Source organism: Passer montanus, unplaced genomic scaffold, assembly GCF_014805655.1.
Source record: "Passer montanus isolate IOZ18808 unplaced genomic scaffold, ASM1480565v1 scaffold3, whole genome shotgun sequence".
In the NCBI taxonomy this organism is placed as follows: Eukaryota; Metazoa; Chordata; class Aves; order Passeriformes; family Passeridae; genus Passer; species Passer montanus.
The window spans coordinates 17,473,502-17,500,339 of NW_024367707.1; the positions used below are offsets into that span (position 1 = coordinate 17,473,502).

At 40.8% G+C, this 26,838-nt stretch overlaps 1 protein-coding gene across 2 annotated transcripts; it reads left to right on the forward strand.

Moving 5' to 3' along the window:
* EDAR (ectodysplasin A receptor) lies at nt 1–25,444 on the forward strand. Of its 2 annotated transcripts, none has more exons than XM_039714353.1 (11): nt 1–63; nt 769–891; nt 1,962–2,143; nt 7,024–7,109; nt 17,829–17,915; nt 19,056–19,184; nt 19,273–19,347; nt 19,651–19,723; nt 20,438–20,597; nt 23,367–23,427; nt 24,804–25,444. In XM_039714353.1, exons 1-11 carry the CDS (start codon nt 13–15, stop codon nt 25,121–25,123), a joined length of 1,347 nt encoding a protein of 448 aa, XP_039570287.1. In that variant the 5' UTR covers nt 1–12; the 3' UTR covers nt 25,124–25,444. The 2 variants fall into 2 exon arrangements, with proteins under 2 accessions (XP_039570287.1, XP_039570288.1); XM_039714354.1 differs by having other exon boundaries at nt 13–63; nt 19,059–19,184.
* The last annotated feature ends 1,394 nt before the right edge of the window (nt 25,445–26,838 follow it).

Genomic DNA, 26,838 nt, shown 5'->3' on the forward strand with positions numbered 1-26,838 from the left:
TATCAAGAGAGCATGGCTCACCTGGGTGAATGTAAATGGACTCACGTGTTCCCTTTCCTGATGGTAGGTATTTCTGTGTGTGCATGTCTCTCTAGTGTGCAAAGATAACAGGGTTCTGCCTGGGTTATTCATAACCACCTGTGAATTGTGGCAGAGCCACACATGACCTGGGGACTGAACCTCAATGCAGTGATAATTTTCATTCCATAAAACACCAGAGAATGTGCAGTTTAAACCATGGCTGCTAGGAAGGAGGGGGAAGGAGAAGGACCCAGGATGGAGCAGAGACAGAAAGTGCTAGAAAAGCACATTAGCCTGGCTATCACATGAAGCACAGCCCTATTGTGGTTGAGGCCTGAGGCAGTGCATTATCTCTGGTTGTTATAGTTGTCCCTTGCAGTCACATTTATGAAGGCTCATTAGAGCTGGGAGTGATGAGGGTGTGAACTCTGGCATTTGCTTGTGTGGGAGAGCATGTGAGTTTACAGGTCAGGAATCATGGCCTTCAGTGTTTTAAGGAGTGGCAGTGTCAACAAGCATGAATGTCAGTCTCTGAGAAACTCTTGGAAGTACCAGGTTGCTGAAACCTGTGTCTGCTCCCATTTAAATAGTGTCACCACTTCTGCTTCTGAGCTTTAGGCGTGTGTCACTCTGCAGTGCTGGCTCTGCTGCCTGTTGAGCCATGGCAGAGGTGCAAGGGGAGGGGGTGAGGCACGGAGGACGATGGCAGTGGAAGTGACAGTGCTCTGGAATGCTCTCTGGTGACAGGTCTCCCTGGTGTACTCTGCCAGTGCCGAATACTCCAACTGCGGTGAGAACGAGTACTACAACCAGACCACGGGCATGTGCCATGACTGCCCCAAGTGCGAGCCGGGTGAAGAACCTTACATGGTAATACCAGCTTCTGCTGCTGCTGGGGGGAACATGGCCAGCACCAAATGCAAAAAACCCAAATGCTTTGTTGTGTGGGAGTAACGGGTAGGAAAGGAAATGGGAAGGCTGTGGGTGCCTAAGCAGGAGCACCCACACCTCCAAGTGTGCTGTGGGAGCGAGGCATCTTGCATGCACACCAGCAATCCATATCCCAGGGATACTGTAAAAATGGAAAGGTAGAAGTTCCATACACAGTCTCTGCTAGTCTGTTCTCATCTCAGTAGTTATTTAGAATCTGAGGCTGACGTTCCAATACAGAGTGATAAATTGGTCAGTCTGGTTTGCTTGCTGGTCCCTCACACTGACAAGTTAATTTTGCTCTCCTGCTAAGCTATTTTTGCACTAGAGCAACATGGGTGTTTCTGCAATACTTTAAATTATGGTTCCTAAGTAACCATTTGATTTACAGCAGATAATTGTTGCTTATTAAAAAAAAAAATTACTGAAATCCTGTTTGGTTTTAATGGGATAAACATCCTATTGCAAGTATTTCACACAGTTGGTAGTCCCAAACAAGTATGTTTAAATAACCAGTATGGCTTAGTTTTATTTAATCTAAATGTAATGTTCAGCTGGGACATGTGAGTTCAGAGGTTACAAAATCTCATCCAAACATTGCCTTTTGGGCTGTTCCCTCTGGGGTCTCCTGGCCTGAAACTGCTGATAGCCCTGCTGCAGCTGTGTTTCTCCTGTAGGAGTCTTCTCTACTCTTCCATTTTTAGTTCACTTTCTATCCAAGCAGCAGCTGAAATTAATTCCCACAGTTTGCTGGACTGTGATAGAAGTAGTATGGGGGGGCCACTAACAAACAGTATAATTCTCCAGTTCCCCTTCTCCCTTTCCAGCACACAACATGCTGCATCCTTATATCCCTGCACGGTCTTTGTAGGATAGACACCAACAGGCCAAACAAGAGACTCCTCTCCCTTTGTGCTGCAAGGCCAGTGGGGCAGGCTGTGAACATTCTCCTCTGCTAGAAGTTGGTGTGCAGCACAAGACTGCTTTTGAGTGGCTGTGTGTTGTTGCAGACATGTGGATATGGCACCAAAGATGAGGACTACGGCTGCATCCCCTGCCCTTCAGAGAAGTTTTCCAAAGGAGGGTACCAGATATGCCGACGGCACAAGGACTGCGAGGGATTTTTTCGAGCCACAGTCATGACACCTGGGGACCAGGAGAATGATGCAGAGTGTGGTCCTTGTCTCCCAGGGTAAGGACTTTTGCTCTACCCAAGGCATGGGAAGTACTTTTCTAATGTCAAAATCTCTGACAGCCTCTCCATGTCACAGCTGTAGGTACAATACTGGTAAATTATGCTTTTTCATCTCTGCTAAAACAATACATTTAAATGTTGCAAAAGTATTGGTGAGTTTAATAAAACAGTTAGGTCTGGAAGGGATCCTAAAGAAGATATTTTTAATCTTACTGAAATCTCAATGTTTGGAACAACTAGAAAACTTTTTCCTCTTACTAGAAATGGAAAGGGAATGAAACAAGCACAGCTGTGCAATGCCATTTTAAATACTCAAAGAAATCCAGCTTGGCCTTCAGCTGTAGCTTCAGAGGGCCACCTTCTAAGTCCTGCCTCCTACATATGAGCTGCCTGAAAGCACCTTAGATACCCTGTAGGGTCCACGCTGGCACTACAGCATGTTAGGGGCATAAAATATCTCCTCTCCAGATGTGAACAGCTGGCACATTTGTCAGTAGTTGACAGTATTAGCTAACATAGCTGTTCAGTGAGATTTACCACGGCATTTTAGTCTCTCGGGTCCTTTCTACACAACAGAGTGGAGTCTGAGGGGCTGTTAATGTAATATGTGTAGTGTTCTTCAGAGTCAAAACAAGTTTCAGGGCTGGCTGAAGGGGCTTAAAATAGGTGCTGTTTATTAAGTCCATCTTTGTAATGGTCTCTTACACTCAGTATAATTCTCATAATAATGGTGAGAAAGAAATTGCTACATTGGATATGTACATGACATATTGACAATATTACATCTAAAAGTCTGCAAACCCAAGCATACATATGCACTCTTGATGTTTTTTTATAGGGTGAGTAAATACACTAAAATAGAACCTCACCTTACATACCTTCTCAGTTTCTGCCACTATTCCTCTTTGGTTTAGAAAGTAATTCCTACTGACCTTTGGCCTTTGTGCAGTTTGCAGATGCTGTATAACCCACACTCCTTACAGCACAGCCCTGTTAAAGAGGCCCTGCAAGCTTCCAGGTTTATTTTATCAGTAAGTCTTTGTGAAATTTTCACAGTTTACAAATAAAATGAAGGACTTGTCTAGCTGCCAGCCAAACAGACTGATGATGTGACTTGAAAAAGCTCCCTCTTAACTTCCTCTCATATATCATGAAGAGCAAGAAACTTAAATAGTGGTCACAGTTGCTGTTTTGCAATTTTTGTCAGGACTAATGAGGTCACCCAGGTGGGAGCAGGGTGCTGGCTGAAAATAATCAGCTTGCACAGCTGGTGCTTGGGGAGAAATCTCAAAACATCGTGTTTGCACAGGTGTAGCCTGTAGCAGAAACTGGTCTGCCGGAATCTGGCTGTGTGCCGCTCCTGCAACGCTCAGGTCCTGGGATTGTTTGGCAAAACCAGCAGTTAAGGAGAAACACCCTCTCAGTCCAAGCTTGAATAGATGGAATTCTCTAGATAAACTAAATATGAGCTAAAACAAGCTCTGAAGCTGCCCTGACTCCTCATGCTACTTAGAGTCCTCAGAGTTTGCTCCTGTGTGCTGGTGGGTGAAATGCAGAGCCTGTGTGTCAGAGCAGAGGGCTGGTGAGTAGCTGATTGTCCTTATTGTCCCCTGTGTCACAGGGACAGCCAGGTACCAGGGGGAGTGGCAGCTGGCAGGGTGCCCCCTTGGCTGGGCAATAAACCTCAGAGAGCCCCTGAGCAGATGTGAGGGATAAAAACAAGGCTTCCAGAGGACTGCTTCCATAACATACTGCAGACCTGCCCAAGGTAACAGCCCACATGCTGCTGTCTGCACTTAAGGACATCTCATCCCTTTGCTATTTTTCACCAGCTCAGTAAAGAAGCCTGAGGAAAAGATGAGTATATAGCACATTCTGCACCAAAGTTTTCAGAGAAAATACCACTGAAGTGGCAGCCTTTTCCAGTGGTTACACGAGCCATCCTCTGTACTTTATTTTAAAATAAGTGCTGGATAATTTTCCAGTGGTTACACGAGCCATCCTCTGTACTTTATCTTAAAATAAGTGCTGGATAATTTTTTTTTCTTTTTTTTTTTTTCTTTTTTTTTTTTTTTTTACTATTACTGATGTCCAGTTTGAGGGAAGAAGGAAGCCTTTGGTACAAGAGAGGAGGTCATCCACTGCTTCTTTGTGTTCCCTCTCATATAAAATAGAAATAACACTGTCATTCATGCTTACAGGAAGTGTGCAAGACAAGGAAGATGTTAAAGGCTTAGTTCCAAAGCTGTGATCCTCAAAACCAAAGTCCTGTTGCCCATGAACTCTAGAGGTACCTAGACTGAACCTCCTGGGACACTGCAGGCTTTGTCCTCTGCTCCCAGCCCAGAAGCTCTTCCATCATGCCAAATAGACAGGTTAAGAATGTGGAAATTATGTGTGACTCAGACTACTTCCCTCAGTGGGGTGATCCATTAGGCATTCTTGGAGTGAGACTGAGATCACAACTGGCTACAAGCAGCAATGGTAGGTCAGAGCAAGGGTTCCTCCAGCCTGCTCGTCTGTCTTCATTCAGTAGTGGCCATAAGGAGTAAGAACAGGTCAAGTACACATAATACATATTCCTTATGCTGTCCCAGCACCTGTTTTCAGGGGTAAGTCTCCAGTCCCCTCACAAGATAGAATTGCAATGGGATAATTTTCTTTTTAAATGCAGTCAGAAATGCCTCTGCTACAGACATTTCCCCATTTCATGTGTTTGTCCAAGGCTACAGCAAATGCAGGATCAGTTCTTTGAGAGGTTTTAAGAGAAGGAGTAAAGGCTCCTCTGTTTTCTGCATGAAAGGGTTTAGCCAGTGAATTTCTAATGAAATTAAGTCCCACCCTTGCTGCTCTGGCTAAGTTATGCCTCCACTGAGGATACTCCTCCTTGATGTCTCTCTGCAGATTGTCCCCTGTTGAGCAGAGCACCCACCCCTCTGCACCTCCTGCCCAGTCAGTCCCAGGCTCCCTGTTAGGGTGGGAGGGCAGATCTAAACCCAGATCCAAGTCCCTGAGTCTGGAATGACACCACCAAGGTTAGCCCAAGATAAGCCAGTATGGTGTTAAGCAGGAAAACAAGTCCAGTTTTCAGTCTAGCCTCTATTCTTGGATTTTGCCTGTAGCCCCTCCAGACCTGAACCTGGCAGGTGCCAAGGAGAGAAAGAATAAATATCACAGTGGAAGAGTAATACTGTGAAAATTAAATTTGTCATTAGTGGGTCGCTTCTCTGTAGCTGGTGATACAAAGCTATCACATATCTCCGACATCACCTTTACTATCTGGTGCTTTGGAAAGTAACCAGAAACACAAATCTGTTGCCAGTACTTCTTGGGGGTGAGTCACTAATGCTTGCAACTGCAGAGTTTCCTACTCATGTGAGTGAATGGTTGCCTACCATGAACATCCTCTTCAGTTTTCTTTACATGTCCTCCACCATTCTGCATTGTGGTGAAAACCAAGAATTCTTCCACCACCTTGATTTAATTAATTGTCAGAAGGATTGTTTATCTTTCCTGAACCCACACAGCTATTGGACAGTGGATCCTAACTGCCCTGTATTTTTCTTCATAGATTTACATGTATCTTGAGCTTCCACTCTTTTCTTTTGTGGTTTGGCAGCCTTTTCCTGTGTATTTATTATCTGCTTTACAACCTAAAATGGTGTAGGCTCCATAAGAGAGGAAAGATGAAGTTTTGCTCCTGAGAGAATGGTAGAGTGGCCCATGGGGCACAAGAGATATTTGAAGGATGAAATGAGGGTGAGTCTTTTAAAACCAGTAAGAAAAAAATGAGGAACCACGTGTAGTTCCCCTGCTCTCTGAGTTCGCTCCAGTCCTCATCTCCCCTTTGCATCTCTGTGTATTCCATTTCCTGGACCTGTATCTCTTCTTTGTCATTCATTAATACACCAACTGATTTTGATGGACCATTTCAGCAATGATTTCCTCATAATGCATACATTTTCCAGAAAAAAACATACTTCACATGCATAGGCAGGTATATAAGAGCAGAAAACAGATCCCCAGTTGCATAAAATGTTTGTAGTGTTGTGTTCCTCTCTACGCAGAATAGATTAAGAATTTATTCATCTCTTCATTAAAATATGTAGTGATTTACAAGTGATTTGTAAAGACATATCTGCAACATCAACAGTATGATGTTACATCAACATATGTATGATTCTGATGTAATTACTCATTAAGGTGCATGTGGATCCAGCTCTTGATAGCCAATTACCATATTTCAACACTAACTTTATTAGCAGCCCAGAAGTTCAAATTATGAAAACCTTTCCTTCACACTGTAATTCCACAATCAAGGACTAATTCATAAACAATACAGAAAGGAACTTTAAAAAAATGAACCAAACCTGTAAAACTTAATCTACCTTGCCCTGTGAGGGTGTTTTTTAACTATATTTTTTATTATGATCTGGTTCAGATTTGGTTCTAAGATTACAGAGATTATTCTTATGGTGTTTGTGAGTAAAATTAGCTAACCATATCCAACTGGTGGTCTTGCTTGAAAGATTACTGCTTCAAAAAACTGCTTTCTCTTACTTTGAAAAATCTTATTTCAGGGCATGCTGTAAACTGCAGCTTGAACTCAGCAGGGAGACTAATGTTGTTTTAGGCAATGTTACCACTTCTTGTCATGTCTAGATGTTTGATTAATTACATTTTAGGAGGAAAGGAAGAAGAGAAACACAGTGTCTATTCAGGCAATTTGAAAAAAAAAATAATAATCTTTGCCTCAGATTGCTTATAAAAGTTTTTTTTAAATGATTTTATCTCCATATAATTGGTTGCTGCTGAACCATGTTCAGTCATATCATATTAATTTGCACTGTTTTGCCTCTTCTTGCCCTTTGCTGCAGTTACTACATGCTGGAAAACAGACCTCGGAACATCTACGGGATGGTTTGCTACTCGTGCTTGCTGGCACCTCCCAACACCAAGGAATGTAAGTGTTCTGCTGTTTCTGTGCACTTCATCTGGTTTTGACTTAAAATCATCTGGAAGCTCAATGTGAAATCTTTCAGTGATGATAATTATGTTCAAACAATAAACCCAGCTCCATTTAAGCAATTTCTGCTTCCAACTAGCCTTGCCAACAAAGGGAGGGAATGCTTATCATCTGAAGAAAAATCAGAATCTTTTATTTTAGAATCTACTATTGCTCATTTGTTCTCCAGTTTGCATCTGTTAAGAGATCCCATGCAGGACTTATTAGGGTTACTTAAACATTAGGCCCAGGAAATCCCATGTCTGTATTTTTTTTAAACTGAGTTTCAGTTCACCTGTGAAGAAAACATGGGACAATTTGTAGATTTGTAATTTGTAGCAGTAAAAGGGCATCATCACACCTTTTCATATCCTTTTGCTGCAGAGTGATTCACAGGTTAAAGTTGATGTTTGGTGGTCAGCACTGATAAGATAATTAGTTCTGTAGATTTCACTGACAAAAGTGAGAATTTGCTGATTGAGGAAATCAAGTATGAATGTGTGTGTGACACCCAGAGTTACCTGTTGGTTTGCATACCATGTGTGTGCAATGGCTTACCCATCCTCATGCCATGGGGAGAGGGACAGCTCACACCAGCACTGTCCTGCAGAGGCAATCCCCCACAAAACTGCTGTCTCCTTTAGGGGGAAAAGAAAGAGAAAAAGAAAGTGAAAAAGAAAAAAAGAAGAGGAAAAAAATGAGGCTCTCTCTGAATGACCAAATTACTTTGACACCCCCTTAGACGATCTGGAGATCAGTACAAAAAGCTTTTAAACTGAACAACAACAAAACCCCAAACAAACAGAAAAAATGAGTAGTTCCCCAGAAAAACCTGATGCCTCTAAAACCAAAATCCCATCCATATTCTCTTATTTTAGAAATCTTTGTCATGAAAAGGATTTGCAATATTTTGTCTGCTTGGTTTGAAAGCAGGGGCTGAAAGTCCTGGAGCATTTATTTATGTACATAAATAGTGATTGCTTTGTTCAGATGCGGCAGAGCTGTGTATCACTGGTGCTCTGGGAGTCACTTTAAAGGATAGGACATGAACATCTACCACTTTCCTACAGTTTAAGGGCTTGGAGGAGCCAGGGGATGATCACCACCTCACAGAGCTCCTGGTGAGCAGCAGCAGTCAGGAGGCATCTCCCTGAGCTGCGTGCCAAGATCTGCTCTGTTGTACAGCTGCTCCCCCCACTTGGCTGCAGAAACCCACCCAGCCCTGAGATTGCCCTTCTGCCTGAGACAGTGGGAGTGGGTGAAGGGCAGGGTGAGTGTGGTTTTGGTGAGATAACATCTGTTTAGGAGATGAGGTAAGGGTGCTAAGGAGGACCCAAATGCGAGATGTGGGAAGAGAGGTGAGAACACAAGGGTAGGAAGGTTGTGGTTTAATCCCAGCTGACAGTCCAGCCTCAGACAGCCAGTCACTTACTGCTACCCACACAGGGAAGACAACCAGAAGGGTAAAAGTGAGATAACTCAATGCTTGAGATAAAGACAGTTAAATAGGTAAAGGAAAAGCTACACACATCCATCAATGCAGAACAAGGAATCCATTCTCCACTTCCTGTGGGCAGTTCAGTATCCAGCCATCCCCATGAAAGCTGAGCTACATCACATGAATGATGACTTGAGAACACAAACAACCATCACTCTGAATGTGCTCCACTTCCTCCTCTTCCCCAGCTTTATGTGCTGACCATGGCACGATAATTTGAGGGATTCCCCTCTGGTCAGCTGGGGTCAGCTGTCCTGGCTGTGTCCCCTCCCAGATCCTTGTGTACCCCCAGCCCCCTCACTGATGGGGTGGGTGAGAGGCACAGAAGGTGCTGAGTAAGCACTGCTCAGCAATGTTGAAAATGTCTCTGAATTAATTATCAACATCTTTTTGGTCACCAATCTAAACCTCAGCCCCATACTGGCTGCTATTAATGAAATTAACTCTACCCCAGCCACACCCAGCACAGAGAGTCATGGTAGGACGTGAGGGGATAAGGTAAGAGGGTGCAGCTGCATCTGACTGCCCCATTGGTGGGAATAGAACCATGCATACTGCTAACCCATAGCTGGAAATTAATCCCTTCCTCAGCTCTGATGGTCTGTCTCAAACACATGGCTTGTTAGTAGTATCAGACATGGCATTACTTACTGATTTGGGAAGAAAGTACCGCATCTTATGGCTGTTACTCACCTAAAAGAAAAGAAATCTTTGTGTTTTGTAGAATATCTGGCAGATATCCTTTATAGAGCTGTTACTCACCTAAAAGAAAAGAAATCTTTGTGTTTTGTAGGATATCTGGCAGATACAACAGGAAATGTGTTTCTATAAGGAAACTATGATCAGCACAACTGATCAACTATATGCAATTTTTAGCTTGATAAACACAAGAATAAATATGTATTATCTTCGTGAGGCATTTGCAGGTGCATAAACCAACAAATTGATTGGGTAATAAGATAAAAGAAAACATTAGTCCTAGAAGCACTAAATATTTCCATTTTAATCAAGTCCATGAAGCCAACCATTTGATTGCAAGTGTTCAAAAAGCAAGAAAGTGTCTCAAAATCCAAGCCCCTCAAACCAATCAGCTCAGGTAATTTGGTTTATGATATCTGAATCTCTAAACCCCATTTGGAATAACAGTGCCCCAATTCATAGCCGTTAATTTGCAGTCCAGCTGAAAAATCAGCCTTGCTGCAGGAGCCCCCTGAAATGCTGTTGCTGTGGAAGGTAGTGTAAAATCTGGTATTAGCAGATGATCTTTTTCACACATTTCACTGTCATCAGATTATACCAGTCAGAGCAAAGAAAAGGTGATATGTCAGTGTTGCACAACAGTGGCATTTTTTGAGGTTTGCAAATTCCAAACTCATCTAAGTGGTGTGCTCCAAACACATAACCTTAACAAGAGGATGAGGTTTCTGTCACGTGAAGGATAATACCAGCATTCTGGAAGGAATGGTTCCTTTGTGCAGAACAACCTCTGCTTATTAACTGGCTGTCAGGATGGAGAAGCCAGTATGAAAACTCCAAGTGGCCCCAGGAATCTTCTGTTCCTTTGTTGAGACTTCAGAATAGCATTGAGCATCTTTCAGGAGCCTAAAACTACACTACACTACAGTGTTGTCTCTCCCCCAAGAGCTCCTTCAAAATCTCCTGCACCCAGCACAACACTGGAGAAAGAGGACCGAGCACATCACTAGGAAATGAGAATGGAAAATTACTTCAAAGTAGGAAGCTCAGGGTGACAAGCTCTGAGTTTACAACCCTATACAGAAAAATGAGGGCAGATAAATCTTGTTTCAGGCCTTCATTAGGGCTGAGACAGGATGGGAGAACAGTGGTGCTCTCCTTGGCTGTAAACATTCCTTGCTGGGGAAGTGCCTGGACTGTGTGTTACAGATGGCCAGGTCCAGGGGTATGTGCCCCTGCATGGAGACTTGCTCAGGGAATTTGTCTGATGACACATTTCATCTGGCAAAAAAGTAATTGGGTTTGATCAAAGGGTAAGCAAATATCTTTCAGCTCATGTGCAGTTAATAAAACTTGAAATGGCCAAGGACACAAGATGAACACCCCATGCCCCAGCATCTGGAAATACTAGTGTAAAAAGGACTGAAAGTGAGAAAAAAAATTCCTTGATGGGCTTCTGTCACCTTGTTGGGGTTTTTTCCCCTCTCAAAGGACTTGAGACATAAATAGCACAAAATATCATGGAAAAGAGGGGGAGGAAGAGAGATGATTCACAGAGGCCAGAGGTTTGATTGAGGCAAAATGTCACTAGTTTATGGTGTTGAAAATCTCACTGGTCTGAAGGATGGCAGCAACAGTTCTGCAGCCTGGGAGGAATAGCAGGCTTCAGTGTCAGCCTGTGGGCAGCGGGCACACAGGGGAAAGGGCTGTGCACACATGAGCATATCAATGTTTGTTGTGTAGCAGGAAAGCTTTTTCTTGCTGTGAAGAAGGGGAACATCACCATAAAGACTGCAGTTTGCCCCATCTCGTGCACTGTGAAACAGCTGTGTAAGATTTCTGGCCTCTCAACATGCAGCTCCCTCGAGTCTCCTGTGCAGGAGCTCCTGTGCTGAGCACAGAGGAGCACAATGAGAAATGCCAAATGTGTGGGAGCTTCAGCTGAGCTTGAGGCAGATCACGAGCCATCAATACCCCTTGCTGGCATAAGTGGGGATCTGATACCTCTGTGATAAATGACAGCACTGCAGAAGAGAGGGAGGCAGGTTTTCCATGTACATCAAACCATTAAGGTAATGAACACCAAACCACACGAAGATGTGGCTTCCCACAGTTAATGGTACTGGATTTTCCATCAACACCTCTGGAACTGGAGTCACTTCAGGCCTCTGACTATGTAGTGTGGGGTTTTTTTTTATTTTCTTTTTCTTTTATCCAGTATAAAAGTACATGTAAAAGACAGAAGATTTAGCCATACATGGAGTTTCTCTGGCAGAGAGGTACAGTTACAGCTGGAAGAGGTTTTGTGTTTTAGCAGCTGAAACACTCAATTATGTGTATTAACTCTCTTTCTCTTCAAACTTTAATATTTTTCACTCCAATTCAAAAATGTTGGAGAAAAAAATCAAACCCTGCTACACTAACTTTAGGAGCACTTTGAAGTTGAATTTACACAATTTCATCAAATATGCAAATCCTTTTCCACTCATATATTATTGGTCTAGAGAACTTCAGCAACTGATTGAGGGTTTTCTTTTTAATCTACTGTACATATTCATAAGTGTGTATGTTCTTAAAATAATGCTATTTTATTTCACCTTTTTTGCTGGATTTATATATGAAAAGAGATACAATAACCAACCTGTGTAAGTTTTTAGGTGTCACACCTACCAAAGATAGCTTGGGAAGTTAAAAAAGAAGAAAAATATTGGTAAAGGAAAATATATGTGGTCAGGCTATTTTTTAAATACTAGAGAGCAAAGAGAACAAATGACATCTAGAAATATAAAATATTATTTTTATCATAGTATCATTAGAACTTCAAAAATAACTAAACAGATGAGATGGAACAATTGACTAACAATTGATGTTTCATGTGACGAGCTGTAATCAGGGGGGCACATCCAAATCCATGTACTGGAGACTCAGAACTCAGCTTCCTTAATTGAAAGGCTTAGCACAAACAAGCCTATTGCCAAAACCACTTTATTAGTTAAAATAATTATTTCAGAGATTTTTATTTTAACTTTCCATTCTTTGAATCACTAATTTCCATTCCTTGCCAGTTTTATCCTTTTGTAATGCAATCAACATCAGGACATTTTTCCTTCTGTTTCAAATTATGCCTACAAACAAATAGGCTTGTTATCTGGAACTAACATACTTTTTTTTCTTTTTTCTGAGTTGCTTGATCTCTCAACACCCATTTCCTATTCACATGTGTACTGGGACAAATGTTGAAGGCCGTGCTTTATTATTCACTGGTGGTATGGTCTGATTCTTCTTCTCAAGGGTTTGTCCATATTAGGAAAGGAACCTAATCTTAGGATAAAACTGGCCAGCTTCAGCCATCAGCCTCCAAGGGGAGGGATCTGAGAAGAAAATGTGGGCTTTGCTGTCCTCAGCTACTGGGAAGGCTGAGCTCAGGTATCCCTCAAGAGGTTATGTGGTCCTGGTGCAATTCTTCCCAATAAAACCACTCCAATGGCTTTGATGTTTTCACTGGTGCTGGAGCTGCAGCTCCCACAGGGAGCACCACCTGCCCATGGGAGGCACTGCAGGTCTCTGCAGGATTGCTCTGACTGGGTTCAGGAGCTGAAAATCCTGCAGAGCTGCAGCCTTGGACCACCCATTCCAACGGGCTGGCCACCAGGACACCAGGGGAATGGGAGACCAGCTCCAGGCAGGTCTGTTCTCTTCCCTATGATGCTCTAAAGTCATGACAGCAAAGCTTAAATAGCAATTATCCCCTTCATGTTGATAGAGAAAGGAGTGATAACACTGAATTCCTGGACAGAGGCTTAGTTCATGGAGTGTTTGTCTATGACTTTCCAGTGCGGTGCAATGATTACAGCTCCCAGTGAGTCTTTAAAAAAAATTCAACATATGCAAATAGTCAGGTTAAGGCCATGTGGCCCATAATCGTCATCACTCTCCTGCCTGGGCAAAAGGAGAGAGAAATAAAATAGTTATAGACATTATAGAAAGCACAGCAGAAAAAAAATTCTTTTATGTGATGTGATTACTTACAGAGAGATTGACCAGACTAAAAACAAAAGTTGGGGAGAACTTTCCTATCATCATTTTCAGAAGTTTAATTCTCAGGAATTAATTTACTTCATGCTCTTCCTTGTGTAATAGCTACCTACCTGAAGTATCTACTGTGACTCCAGAAAATATCAGAGTAACTTATAGTAGTCTGTAAAATAAAGATCACTCAGGCAATCCTCCAGTGCCTAGGATATGTTCTGTTATCTGTTATTATTTGTGATATTTTCAGACTTGGTTTATGTTTGGTTACTGAAGTCATATGTAGGCACCTCAGAAAGCAGGTTGGCTGTGACAGCTGCTTTAGCTTGCATGACTTTCAAAAAAAATGCACAGGCATTCCATTTGAAATGTTTTCCTAAGTTTGAAAGCAAACCTTTCCCCTAAGTACCTGAATACAGATTTACATTATTTACAAGTTCTGACCCCCACTTTCTACATATCTAGGTCTTTATTTATGACTATGTTTAGTTAAAATCCAGTTTTAACTTTGTCAGCCATAAACTGTCTACTTTTATTGAATTTCAACTCAGCATAATATATTTTTCATCTCATACTTCAGGTTGATAGTTATTTACTTGTATGTGTGCTTTATCCTACTTCAGCCCATAAGAGTCTCAGTGATGGCACTCCCAGCCTGTCTGTGCCATTCATAGCTGGACTATGCCTGGCAGAGGAGGGATGCATCAGGAGAAAGCAAGCTGCACTCAAGAGCACCAAATAGATGCACATAATGACACCAGGTTTTTAAAATGTGTCTTATTTTATGATCACTCTGACAGTCTGTTGTGTACAGACTTTGGAGATTTTCATAACATGTTATTAAGTATTAAATAGACTAAAAAAAAAAAATCTGTTGCTGGTTGTGAGCATCAGTCCTTTGAATGGACCAGTAAGCTGATACCCACAGCAACAGATGTCAGGGCACATATGGTCTCCTACTGCACCAGATTTTATTCACTCACAAACACTTGCAAGGGGGCATGGTGGTAAAACCTCCTTTCCCTCTGCCCTCTCCCTCCTCCTCTCATAAATCTGGTGGTTTTGTTTGTTACTTCTTATTGTAAGTTCTGTCTCAAGGTACAGGAACAACTGGAATAGTCTGTTACATAAAGCAGAAAGGTTCATTGAAACAACAACAAAAAAGTATTTTATTGCCCAGCATTTGTTTCCTGAAAGAACAAAAGGCAGCTGCATGGTAATTTAAATTAAAGCTATCTTTTGAGTTAAAGTCCCCAAACATTCAAAAGTGAATACAGATTCAATTGTTCTTTTAAACAATAAGTATGGAACATTTTTTTAATTGTTTAGACTCCAAGAAAGTCACAACTAAATCACAATTTTTTTGAATAAAAACATCTATAATGCAAAAGTTGACCAACCACCAGTGATAAACTTCTTTCCTAATTTATTTATCACATTCCTACAGTATTACATACAGGTGTCTAGGAATATAAACCACTCTTTTGCACAGCTATATTACAGCCATCGGTCTTTATTTAAAAAAAAAGTTGTTTCCATATGGTGTTCTATAACACCTCAGGATGCCTCTGCCTGAGCTGTATCTAAGTCTTTACAGATTATGTGTCACCTATATTGGAAGCAGAATTAATAATGTGATTGGGATGCAAAACTGGACGTGCACAGGAACAACCATTGTGGCCATGGTGTGGTGCTGACTGGGAAAAAGCAGCAGTGATGAGTTGTTTCTTTTTACTCATAGAAAAGGGATATAAACTGAAACTCAACAGAAGGTGGCAGTTTGGTTCCTCTGGTAGTGCAGGTGCATGAATTGGCACTTTCTTCTAAGCCACATCTAAAGAAAAACTTTGGCTCATAATGGATATGCCAAATTATTAAATTTGACAGTAGGCTTAAAATATGTGTAACGACTAAGTCCCTCCCAGGCATGTGTGAAAGGCTACCATGTTCTAGTGCCAGCCTTGATTTTGCCTGTGGAACAAACGAGGTGGCTCCGTTCCCATGCAGAGGACATTGCACCCCTGGGCTCTGGGGCTGAAGGCTCTCACTGCTGTGCACAGCAGAGGGGTTGTGTTGTCCAGGGTGTGCATGGTGTGGGCAGCACACCCTGCCCTGGTGTGGGTGGAGCTGGGTGAAGTGTGATGATGGTGCCGAATGAAGAGTGGTGACCTTCCTCCTTACCCTTCCTGTGCTACTTGCACAGATGGGTGAAAAATGCAAAGCTAACAATACCAAGAGACTGAAAGATTTTAGGCAGAAACACTTCAATGAATTCATGTTTCAAGTGAAAGAAAGGAGAAGCAAGTTTGCTAAAACTCACTTGAGGAGATGAGCTGAAGCTTGTTAGCTGAACTCCGGGCAGACAGAGCAGCACAGCTTGCCTGTGCTCACTGAGGGGCAGTGTCAGAGGAGCTATTGTTGACTTGTTGCAGCTTGCAAGGACCATGCAGAATTCCAATTGGCTGTAACTGGATTTGCCAGGGGGGCTGCAAGAATAGACATAAGCCTGGTGTCTGTGCATGAACATGAAGGAAAGTATCAGGCCACAGCTCTGGCCATTTGCTAAATTTCCTCTGTTGTCCAGCCACGGTGAGTAAACACAGAGGTCATGACCAAGGCTGATTCACTTCAGTTTTGTGAAGAATTACTGAAAATTTTACAAATTACCTGTCTTTAATGTCCACTACATGCAGATGACAGCTTCATTTACTGATCCCTAGATAGTCTTACTGCACTGCAGTTTCTGGAGCTCATAACTAATTCTTCTTAGAAAGAAATCTGTCACAGAGAAAGGACCAGAGGCAAGACTTATGTAATAAGTCTATGCCTTCTTTTGCAAAATACAAAATGCATGTGAATTAATGAACTAGACTATTTAAAACCCTTATTCAGTTTGAAAAAAACACCAATTATAATGAGTTAATCCATTTCCTTCCAACAAATGATGTTTGAAAGTTTTATGATTGTTAGAGAAAATTTCTTTTGAAGACACCTGCAACTCATACTTTGCAGCCTCTTTAGGTTTACATTTCTCATTCACAACATGCAGACATGTTTTATTTTAGATAGTACTTTTTTTCTTCTTTTTAAAAAAACATTTCTCTTCATTTGAAGAATGAGCATATTGCTTTGTTCTTCACCATAGAACATTTCTCAGACCATTCCAGACCACTTGATTTCTTGTCAAGTTTACCAGGTGATTTGATTTGTTTGAATATTTACTTGGTCAAAAGAAGGGCACAGTGAGCTCTCATCTACTCTAGTTGCCAAACCAGCTTGTGGAGCCATGTGCTGTGCACACCTTATCTGATGACTGGGACAGCCTTTTGCCTTTAGGACTGCTGAATGTAATTACCACTGGACTTTTTCCACAGACAACTAATACAAAGCAGGAGGAATTCCATACTTTTTCCTCCAAGACAGAAAATTATTTTCAGGGTCTGTTGATAGTAGCTGTTTGCTTTACATACTAACCAATGGCATTAAAATTCATTTGAGAAGGAAGATAACATTTACTCCCAACCCTAATATTTTTGTTTTGTAATAATGTGCAAACACCCTCCTATCAAAAGCATTCACATAAATGGCTTTATTCCAAATAATATGCATTATTGTTTGCTATTGCCAAAATATGTTATTTTTATTACTTGGTTTAATGCTTTGAAAACTTGGTGCATGACACCAAGTGAAAGACTAACTTTAACCTTGACGGTAGAATTTAGACCTGGAAAACCCTGTTGGAAAATCTCATCCCTCTGACAGGATGAAGTTTTCCTATAACTTCTTCATTTATTGTTTCAGTGAATTTTCACTCTCCCCAGAATATAGACTTGGACTGACAGGAGATCATAAGACACATACTGCCCAGTTCCATTACAGGAAATTCTAAAATTCTCTTTTATGACAGTACAGCTCCATGGAACAGAAAGCAATCAACACCATTATTTGTCACCTTCCCTAGCTTTTCCTGTGGAATTATGAGGGTTTGCATACCAGCTTTACAGTGATGCTGCTAGTGAAGGTTGCTTGTGAGATGCACTAGTTTGATGAATCTACCAGCTGAGTCTCAGTCTGCAGTTGCAAATACTGGAGTGAGTTGTAAATTGAGTAATCAGCTGGACCCTGAAAAACTCTCTGCTACCCAGGACAGATCCATAACATGGGAATCCATGTGTAACAGTTGGCATTTTCTTCTGAGTTCATATCTGTTCAGGAGTTTGGCTTTCACTCCTTCTGGACAGTGTGCACAAGCATGGTCTGTAACCCAGCCTTCAGTGTATCAGTAACACATTTGGGGATTAGGGACATCTCAAAAAGCAAGTATTTCTTGGGTCCTTTGCTAATAATTAGGAATGCAACCAAGCCAAGTAAATGCTCTCTTTCCATGAGCCAACCTATTCCTTTGACTGGACAAAGAAACAAGGGAATTTTATGGCATTGTTTTTATATTGCAGGTGCAGGCTCTAACTCTGGCATTTCAGCCATTTTCCCAAGCACCTCTGGCACAAGCACTTTCTCACCTTACCAGCATGCTCACAAAGGTAAGAATGCACTCACAGAGTTAATTTAGCAGCTCTTTGTTTTCAAAAGGGCATCAACAAAGTGCAACCAAACTGAAAATATCTGTTGCTATTTTCAATGTCACTATTTCCAGATTTCTAGAACTGCTATTAGAAATAATTCAGAATTCTTTTTTTTGCTCAGTTAATCAACACTGCTGTTTGTCAGCTGAACATAAAAAGTATTTGAGCTGTACCCAGTAATGCCAGCAATAAATTTAGCTCATTATTTGTAGCTTTACAGAAATAGCACTCTGCCTCATCAAAGCTTAGCTTAGAATGGTGAAAATAACTTCATGCACAAATATGGTCAGTCTCTTATTGAAGTAACATAAACAGTTCTTCAGCACGATCATTTGGCTTTTAAAATTTTTGAATCTGAGAAGACAAAATGGGAAAGGTGCAGTTAATGAAGTACTGACAATGCTGTTCTTCTTGGTATTGTCTGAAAACATGACTGTTAGGATCACATTTTCAGAGAAATTAAAGCTTTCACGCCTTTTAGCATATCTATAATTTTCTGCATCCTTTCACACCTTTTCAATTCTAGCCTTTCGCATCCAAGTTTTCTTTCTGAATATCTTTTCACCTAGCTTACTTTAAGTTCACCTTTTAGCCATGCTGCTTTTTAAGTTTCTGTTAGAAAAACATCCATTATTCTATGTGTGCATTGTGTCCTCCTTTTAACTTAGAGCTTTTGAGGCAGCCACAAAAAGTTATCAACAGTCATCTTAGCCCTTATTCCCTTTGTATATTTACTGGTTTTTGTCTTGTCAACGCTGATTCCAAGAATGCAGTGCTATAAAAGCTTCTACTCTTGCTTATGTACAGCTTCCCACAATAAAATACCATTTCCTACATCTTTGTATCTGATGGATCATACCATCAAATATTCTTAATGAATACCACTAACTGGTTTATGCATAAATATCAAAATTTTGAGACATTTTTAATTAACTTGCCTTTGAGACGCAGCACTAAGTTTTTCAATGCTTAACAAAGTAACCAAGACTCAGATCAACTAAAGAATTATGCAAACTATGTGTAGAGCAGACTTCAAACTGTCAACTGGTCTCTGATCCTAAGAGTTGCTCCTTCATTTATTTTTTTTTTTTATTCCAGCAGATCTTTCAGGACAAGGACATCTGGCTACAGCTCTTATAATTGCTATGTCTACTATCTTCATAATGGCTATTGCCATTGTCCTCATCATCATGTTTTACATTGTAAAAACAAAGCCATCTGCTCAAGGTAATTGTTCAGTAGGTAAAATTTTAGTTGCAAATGTTATTTTTAGAAAGATTCAGATAATAATTAGTGTTATATTTGTATATTCTAGCCTGTTGCAAGAGCCACTCAGTAAAAAACGTCGAAGCTCAGGCTAACACACAAGAAGAGAAGAAAGAAGTGCAAGGTACAAGTTGTTTTAGTTTTGCTTTTTCTATCCAAGACAACACTGGGCTTAAGTATTCCTAATACTTTTCTCTTAATTACATTTTCTCCTTTGGAGTATATAAAACCCTCATCAGTGTACTGAAGAATTGCCTATACTAGTTTTTGTGCTTCCAGAATGTCACTTAATCCTCTGATAGCAATTAAAAATATAGCAGAGAGATTTATTTTGTCTGTAGGGTTGCCAGCAGAACTAACTCCTGACACAAGGCACTGGTTTGGAAACTTATTGCCAATTTAAACTTCTCTAATTGTTGTTCTACAGAAAATGTTGTGATATTCTCTGAAAAAGAAGAGTTTGAAAAACTTACAGCAACTCCAGCTAAGGCTGTCAAAAGGTGGGTAAAAGATAAATATATTACCAGTTTCACTGAAATGGGGGAGGCACATGGTCATCATTCATCCTGATACAGTGGAACACATTAAGAAATTTGGTGGGTATGTTGGCAAGTTGTTGCAGCAGGGCAAAGACCAGATGCCTTAGTAGGCTCTTCCCCTCTGGTTTCTAAGAGATGATAACACACATTCTGAAGAGATGCCTGTGTCCTCCCCATTCCCTCTGTGACCAATTTATCAGCTCTTTGGCCTCCATTTCCTCTTTTGATAGGTTAATTTCTGGGACCAGAGTGCAGCTCTCACTCACGTGGCCTTACTGAGGTTCCCCTTCCCTTCTAGGCAGGAAGAGTAAAAATAGCTGCTTACAGGCCTTAAGGGAACACCTCGTCCCTAGCATCATCTGCATGGCATGGTGTGGCAGTTTTCCTCATCCTGTCTCTGCCCAGCAGCCAAAATTGCCTGGGTAACATTTTTAGGTTGGGCTAAACACTGTCCTCAGTTGGAAAATCCCTCTGTGAAAGGATTCTTGCAAGCTACCTGTGAGTGTGGGGCTTGGTGGGCGTTGCACATACACACTGGGCTGGTGAAGGCAGGTACATTCACAAGATTTCAGAGGAAAGGCATTTTAAAACATGGAAAACACTTTTATTTCATTACTCTCAGGAAGCAAAAAGAGGGTGACTGCAGTCAAGATAACCATATCCTTCATTTTACAGTGAAAATGATGCATCTTCTGAGAATGAACGACTTTTAAGCCGGAGCATGGATAGTGATGAAGAAGCTGCAGTTGACAAGCAAGGGACTCCAGAGAGATGCTTGTTATCTTTAGTGCATTTGGCCAGAGATAAATCTTCTACAAGCAATAAATCAACTGGGGTAAGGCTACCTTGAGATTTAAAAATTGAGAACCTTTTTCTACTTTTTTTCAAGGAAAAAAAAAATCAACCCCCCCCAAAATCATAGTAGGGTAGATCAGACTGATCTACAAGATCTACTGATCAGACTGATTTACAAGAGCTTCTCCAGACAAATCTGTTATAGAATCTCCTTTGCATAACGACATATATGCATACGTATAGCTTTCAGGGATAGAAGTAAAATTTTCTACAAGACTAATTAATTTGCTTTTTTGAGTATTATATTTTATAGTTTCAAGAAAGAAAACACCCATATAACAGCAATCCCCTGTCATAGCTAATGCTAAGACAGTAAAATAATGAAGCAGGCTGGATTTGGCTGACAGCAGAACATCTGAGTACCTTGACCCAGCTGCACTGGTATTTCCACAGCACAGACTTCTCAACAATATCCGGTGTTGTGCTTGGTTTCCATGTGGAATTTTGAAAAACACACACATGGTTTGAAGGTGATTCCTGTGCTCTGAAGGACACTGTAATCCACTGTTTTACTGTGGAAGGCCTTTGCTTCTTCCTGCTGAGCATGTACTGCTCAGGGCTCTTTATCTCACTTGGAGTATTTTAAGGCACAGTTAAGGCCACACCTCACCCACACAACCTTTCAGTTTGTGTTAACATCAAACTACCCTCAAAAAGAAGTTGTCTGCTCTGATTTTTTAGTATTTCTAATTTATTTTTAAATGGCTGTAGCTAGGTCCAAATCACATCATTAATATCAAATATCAGATATGGTTTAAGAAAAAATAGGTTTGAAAATGCATCTTTTCATGTTTTCATGTTTTAAATTGTTGGGAGAATCAGCTCAAAATTTCTAAAACACACTACTTTTCAGCTGAGCTCAGACACACAAAATCTCAATACAAGTTAAATGGTTTTGTAGTTGTAGATAATTATGACCATCTGAAAATAACTATTTCAATGCTCACGCTTTAAAGCTTGGGTTTTTGAGGTCTCTCTAAATATCCAACTTTATGATACTTCTGTAAGCACTGGTTTGAAACAGGATAATACACCTTGGGTAGTCATGAAATCACAATATGTCATAAGAAGCAGGTTACCTTTGAAAGACCCTATATCATAGATACATTCTCCAAAGCAATTTAGCTAGATAGCTCATAAGTGCACCTAAAGCATGGACTACTTCTTCCAGACTTGTTCTAACACGTCCTCATGGACTAAAGACTGCTGACAAGGCTGAAGACAGACTTTTCAATGGAAGAGCAGATTGCATCAAGATTCTCCACTCCATACCTAAGATGTCACACTTAAGCCAGTTGCCAGAAGTTAGAAAAGCAGTAATTTTCTTCAGATTGGGAATTAAGTAGTGTTACTAACACAGGAAAGAGTACTCAGAGCACTTAGACTTAGGGATAAAGAAAATTAGAGGCTTGCTATTAACCAAGTTTTCTTTTTCCTAGTTATAAAATACCCATTTACAATGTGCAGCCACAAAGAGGATCATCAGGCTAAACATTACACCTTTGCTTTCAGCTTAAGGTTTAAAAACCCCCATCTTCTGGCTCTGGTAAAAAGAGCATCTTCCGTAATTCTTCAAGGAATTACTTAACCTGCTTCTTTACCCTAAACGTGGAGAATGAAAACAAGCACCCAATAGTTTTCTTAGGAGAAGTTTTAATAAACCCCATTAAATTTCCTGGTTTCAAGGTTCTAAAACAGGTAATCCAAGCCTACAATGGCAACACGACTGACTAAGCACAGGTAAATTCCAGGAGGAAGGAGTGAATACAACGCGCTTGCACTGCAGGTGGAGCGGCCACGCTCTGCTCTCCAGCTGCAAGCCCATTAACCCACATCACTGATTGCCTTGCCCTTCACTGCCCAAATAAAGTGAGGGAAATCTTTCCACAAAACAAAGTACTGGAAGCAGAGCTTTTATTCAAGCCTCGTTTGCAGTGAAAAGTGACAAATTTGTGGAGATAATGCTAGAGTCCTGTCAAAAAGACAGCTTTTCAGAAAGCTCAGTCCTAATGAGAGCTGGCTCAGGGAAGAAAATTTCAGTCCCTGAGAGCTCATGACATTTTGACATTTGTTTTCACTCCACATCAAATCCAAAGCCAAAACTTGAGAATACTTTGCTAAATGAAACTATATAAAAGTGTCCATTTTTAGCTTGAAAAATGTCAGGTTTTGAGTCTTGTTTCTTGCTTGTCAAAAATGACTAGATCCCCCTGGACCCTCAGATTTTTCCTCTCCAAAACTTTGCTTTTTTCTTTCTTAATTTATCTGTAAAATATTTCAGTTAATTAGTAATACACTAAGCAGGTCTACATCAACAGACAGAAAGGAAGAGCCCCTCCTCTACAGTCTTCTTAGGTTATTGGAAGAAGGCAATTTCAGTCTGAATTTAATTCCCTGTGTTCAGTCCTGACCTGGTTTATCTAGACATCCCTACGTTCATCATTGCACACATACATGGTACCGAATTTGTCCTCGTTCTTGGCAGTTGGAGCAGAAAAGTACTTGCTCTCAAAAAAAGTCTAGAAGTTGAATTTAAAGATCTCTAGCAGTGCCAAGTGAAATCAGAAATATATTTATGCTTCATGGAATAATTGTTGTGTTATTTTCTTTGAGTCTTCAAAAGGGACCCTTGAGGACACTGTGTGATGACCCCATGAAACTGAGAGGTCCCACAGGCTTTGCACTTCTGTCTGCTAATTGTTTAATCCTGTAACTGAAAAGTTAATGAAATAAATCTCTTCTCATTTAGATTCAAAGTCGAAGGAAAAAGATACTTGACGTGTATGCTAACGTATGTGACGTTGCAGAAGGTGAGTGTACCATTTGTGCCTATGTTAAAATATGAAATCAGATCACAAGCATTTGCTATAAAGTAAGAAAGGCCCCTGGCTATCCGTGGAAAATAGTCCCAACCCAAAGAAGACACTCTGTAGGCAGATTTGTATTCACTTGCCAGGAGCCCTGTGGTCAGCCCTGACCACAGAGCTGTCCAGGCTGGGCTTGGGCTGGAGCAGGCCACAGACTCTGTCCGGGCATGTGCATGGCCTTCCTTCCTATGGAGAGCAGGAAGAGTTGTGGGGGGCTGTGTTGGGACACACAAACAAACCAAGATGCAGAGAAGCAGTTTTGCATTCCCCATCTAGAGGACACCTGTTGGTCTTATTTCTTTAGCTAACAGATTTTAAAAAGTTCCAAATATGAAAGTGTGATTTGGGGAGGGTCAGGACTGAGGGTAAGACACAAATCTCAGCCTACTCTGCTTCTCTAAATTCTGTCCCACATGTCACAACAAACTGTAGAGCTTCCAGGCTGTAAGTGTTTTAACCCTGTTTAGCACTTGACTGCCTGAACTGTTTCAGCAGGATATACAAATTAAGTTCCCTGCAGAACAGGAGATGTGACTCCATTTACTTTCCACACACACACACACTTTGTGTGCACATTTATGAGTGTGCTGTAATTCAGGGAGCTCTGTCTCCCATCAGGTTATTTCTGATGGGTAAGAAGCAGGAAAACTACAGAAGTGAAAATCTGGTTTGGGAAAAATGCTGTAGCTGGTTCTCTCCTCTGTTTTCTGAATGTGAAGACATAGAAAATATGTTCAGGAGAAAAATAGCCTTTTCCCCCAGGACGAATGTTAAATCCTCCCTAGAGATTCACGATAGTAATGACAGTTAAGCACTTGCAGGGATTTTTATGCTTGCATCTGGCATCATTGCTTCACCTCACTTCTCACTTTCCTACGAGGGCAACTTTCAATTACAGATATGTTTTAGCAGCTGCTGGTGACAGTCTCAGGGAAGGGTCAAAGGTGTCTCTGGAGCTCAAACACTGAGCCTGACGTGTAGAAGTTTATTAATGGGGCTGCTCACTAGGGACATAGTGCAATATACTTTTTTCTGACAGCTAGTAAATTGTTAAAGAAAAGGGCAGAACCATGGGAATTCATACAACCTATCTATTACTTCTTTTCCAAGCAACTTTTTACCCTAATTATGATATCCTACTGTCATTATGAAGAATTTATTTGGTAATACACGGTAGTAACTTTGGACCTAGACAAAATCATGTACTATCACTTAAAGGTTTTAGCTGTATTCATTGCTAACAGTGTAATCTGTTGTACTTTAATAAATGTCAAGACTTGTACCCAGAGCCACCTGACAATCCCCCCCTTCCTTTGCAGGTCTGAGCCCTACAGAGCTGCCATTTGACTGCCTGGAGAAGACCAGCCGAATGCTCAGCTCGACCTACAACACAGAGAAAGCCATAGTGAAAACGTGGCGTCACCTCGCCGAGAGCTTCGGGCTGAAGCGGGATGAGATTGGTGGCATGACAGATGGCATGCAGCTGTTTGACCGCATCAGCACGGCAGGCTACAGCATCCCAGAACTGCTCACCAAACTGGTGCAAATCGAGCGATTGGATGCTGTTGAATCCTTGTGTGCGGACATTCTGGAGTGGGCACAAGCAATGCCGGCTCCTGAACCAGCAGGGACATCCTGACATGCCTGCCTGGGCCCTGCACCTCCCCATCAGAAGTGTGATTCCACTAAGCACTGCATCAAAGACTTTGGACTAAAGACCATTGATGCTTCTCCTACATAACTGCTCACAATAGCCAATGGGAAGCTCTTCTTTGACTTCTGAAAGTGAAGTATCACATCTACCAAAATGAGAGCAGAAATTTCCCAAGAAGCTTGGCATGAAACATGTCATTAAACAAAATGATCATGTTAAAAACTTACTGGTAATAAGCATAGACACAAACATCCATTTTGCAGTCTGTGTATGAGTAGAAGGGCAAATAACCCTTCTGATACCCTTCCTGCCTGGCCTTCAGGAAAGGCATTAAATAGCTCTCTGAAAATACTCATGTCTCTTAGGGCTTCATTCAATGGTTCAACAGTTACAGTCAGAAGCAGTACCACAGCTACAGTATCAATTAATACACATTAGGCACATACATTTCTATCTGCTCCAACCAGTTTCATTTTCTACACTTATTATGGGTTTGTTGAATCTAGAATTATGTGCATTATGTGCAGAGGTGTATATGCACAGTCCTCAGATTGACTAACTATGCTACATGGAAAAAGAGTCACCATAACTTACAGACTGAAGTGCTTCAAAACAATCTACATAATGCACGTAAATGCACTCTTGGTCCATTCTGACATTTCAGAAATTATAAATTCAAACTGCTGACTTGCTGAGGACAAGCTGGTTAGCAAGTGGGCAGTAAAAGTGGTGAGTTACTCCTTGCAAGTAGAGAGCAAAATCTTCTTTTCTTTACTGTTAAGAAAAAAGCAAAACCAAAACCAGACTGTCCACTACCATTAAAAATATACTTTTCCAATAGTGACATCTATATATCAAATTATATTCCAGACAGAAGAATTCCAGACAACAGTGGTGCACATGTGATACAAAGAGCAAAAAGAGTAGATTTCTTTAGAGACTTGAAATGCAGAGGAAAAAGTGTTTTTAATGCTGTACTCTTGTAAGCCTAGACCATGAGCACAGAATCCACCAGTGGCATTAAACTCATCTGGAACGTAATGCATTACTGTGAGTTTGGGAAGTACAAAAATTGACCTAATTTGGTTTTCTTTAAACTAATGTCTGATTTTCACAGTTAAAATTTATTATAATTCATTCAGACCACAGGTCAGTGTCTGTTACCAAACCTATTTGTCTAATTTATAGCCAAAATAGTGATGACAGATTTCACCAAGTGCAACCACTAAATTAAGAGACGTGTCAATTACAAAGCAGTACTTCTTAAATTCCAAAATGCACAACTGAACAAAATGCTATTAAAAATATTTACTATTACCCAGAATTTAACAACCAGTATTCCATCACTTAGTAACTAGATGTTATCTATGATAGTATCATAATTGTGGAAAACAGTTATCATCACCCTTTACCATCCATATTTAGTATTGTTTCAGCACTTGATTTGTATATCAGGGGAAGTAAATACTGCAACATAAAACCTATCCCCCTCTCATTCTTTTTCCACCCTTTCTTTCACTTCATAACACGCTTTTCATTAATCTGCATATGCCAAATTTCATAAGATCTTAACCTTCTTTCAATGATGCAGCAAGCTGCATTTATTTGAAATTTAACTAGCTGATTGATGCCGAATTTAGGTGTGGAATTCCTGTCTTGAAATCAATGACAAATTCATACAGATTTCAAAAAGCTTCAAT

What these genes read in the sequence shown, in the direction of transcription:
- EDAR (XM_039714353.1), top strand. Translation starts at nt 13, where the DNA reads ATGGCTCACCTGGGTGAATGTAAATGGACTCACGTGTTCCCTTTCCTG. An exon ending in TTACCAGCATGCTCACAAAG is followed by an intron (nt 17,916 to 19,055) that starts GTAAGAATGCAC and finishes TTTTTATTCCAG; the next exon opens with CAGATCTTTCAGGACAAGGA. An exon ending in AGAGAAGAAAGAAGTGCAAG is followed by an intron (nt 19,348 to 19,650) that starts GTACAAGTTGTT and finishes GTTGTTCTACAG; the next exon opens with AAAATGTTGTGATATTCTCT.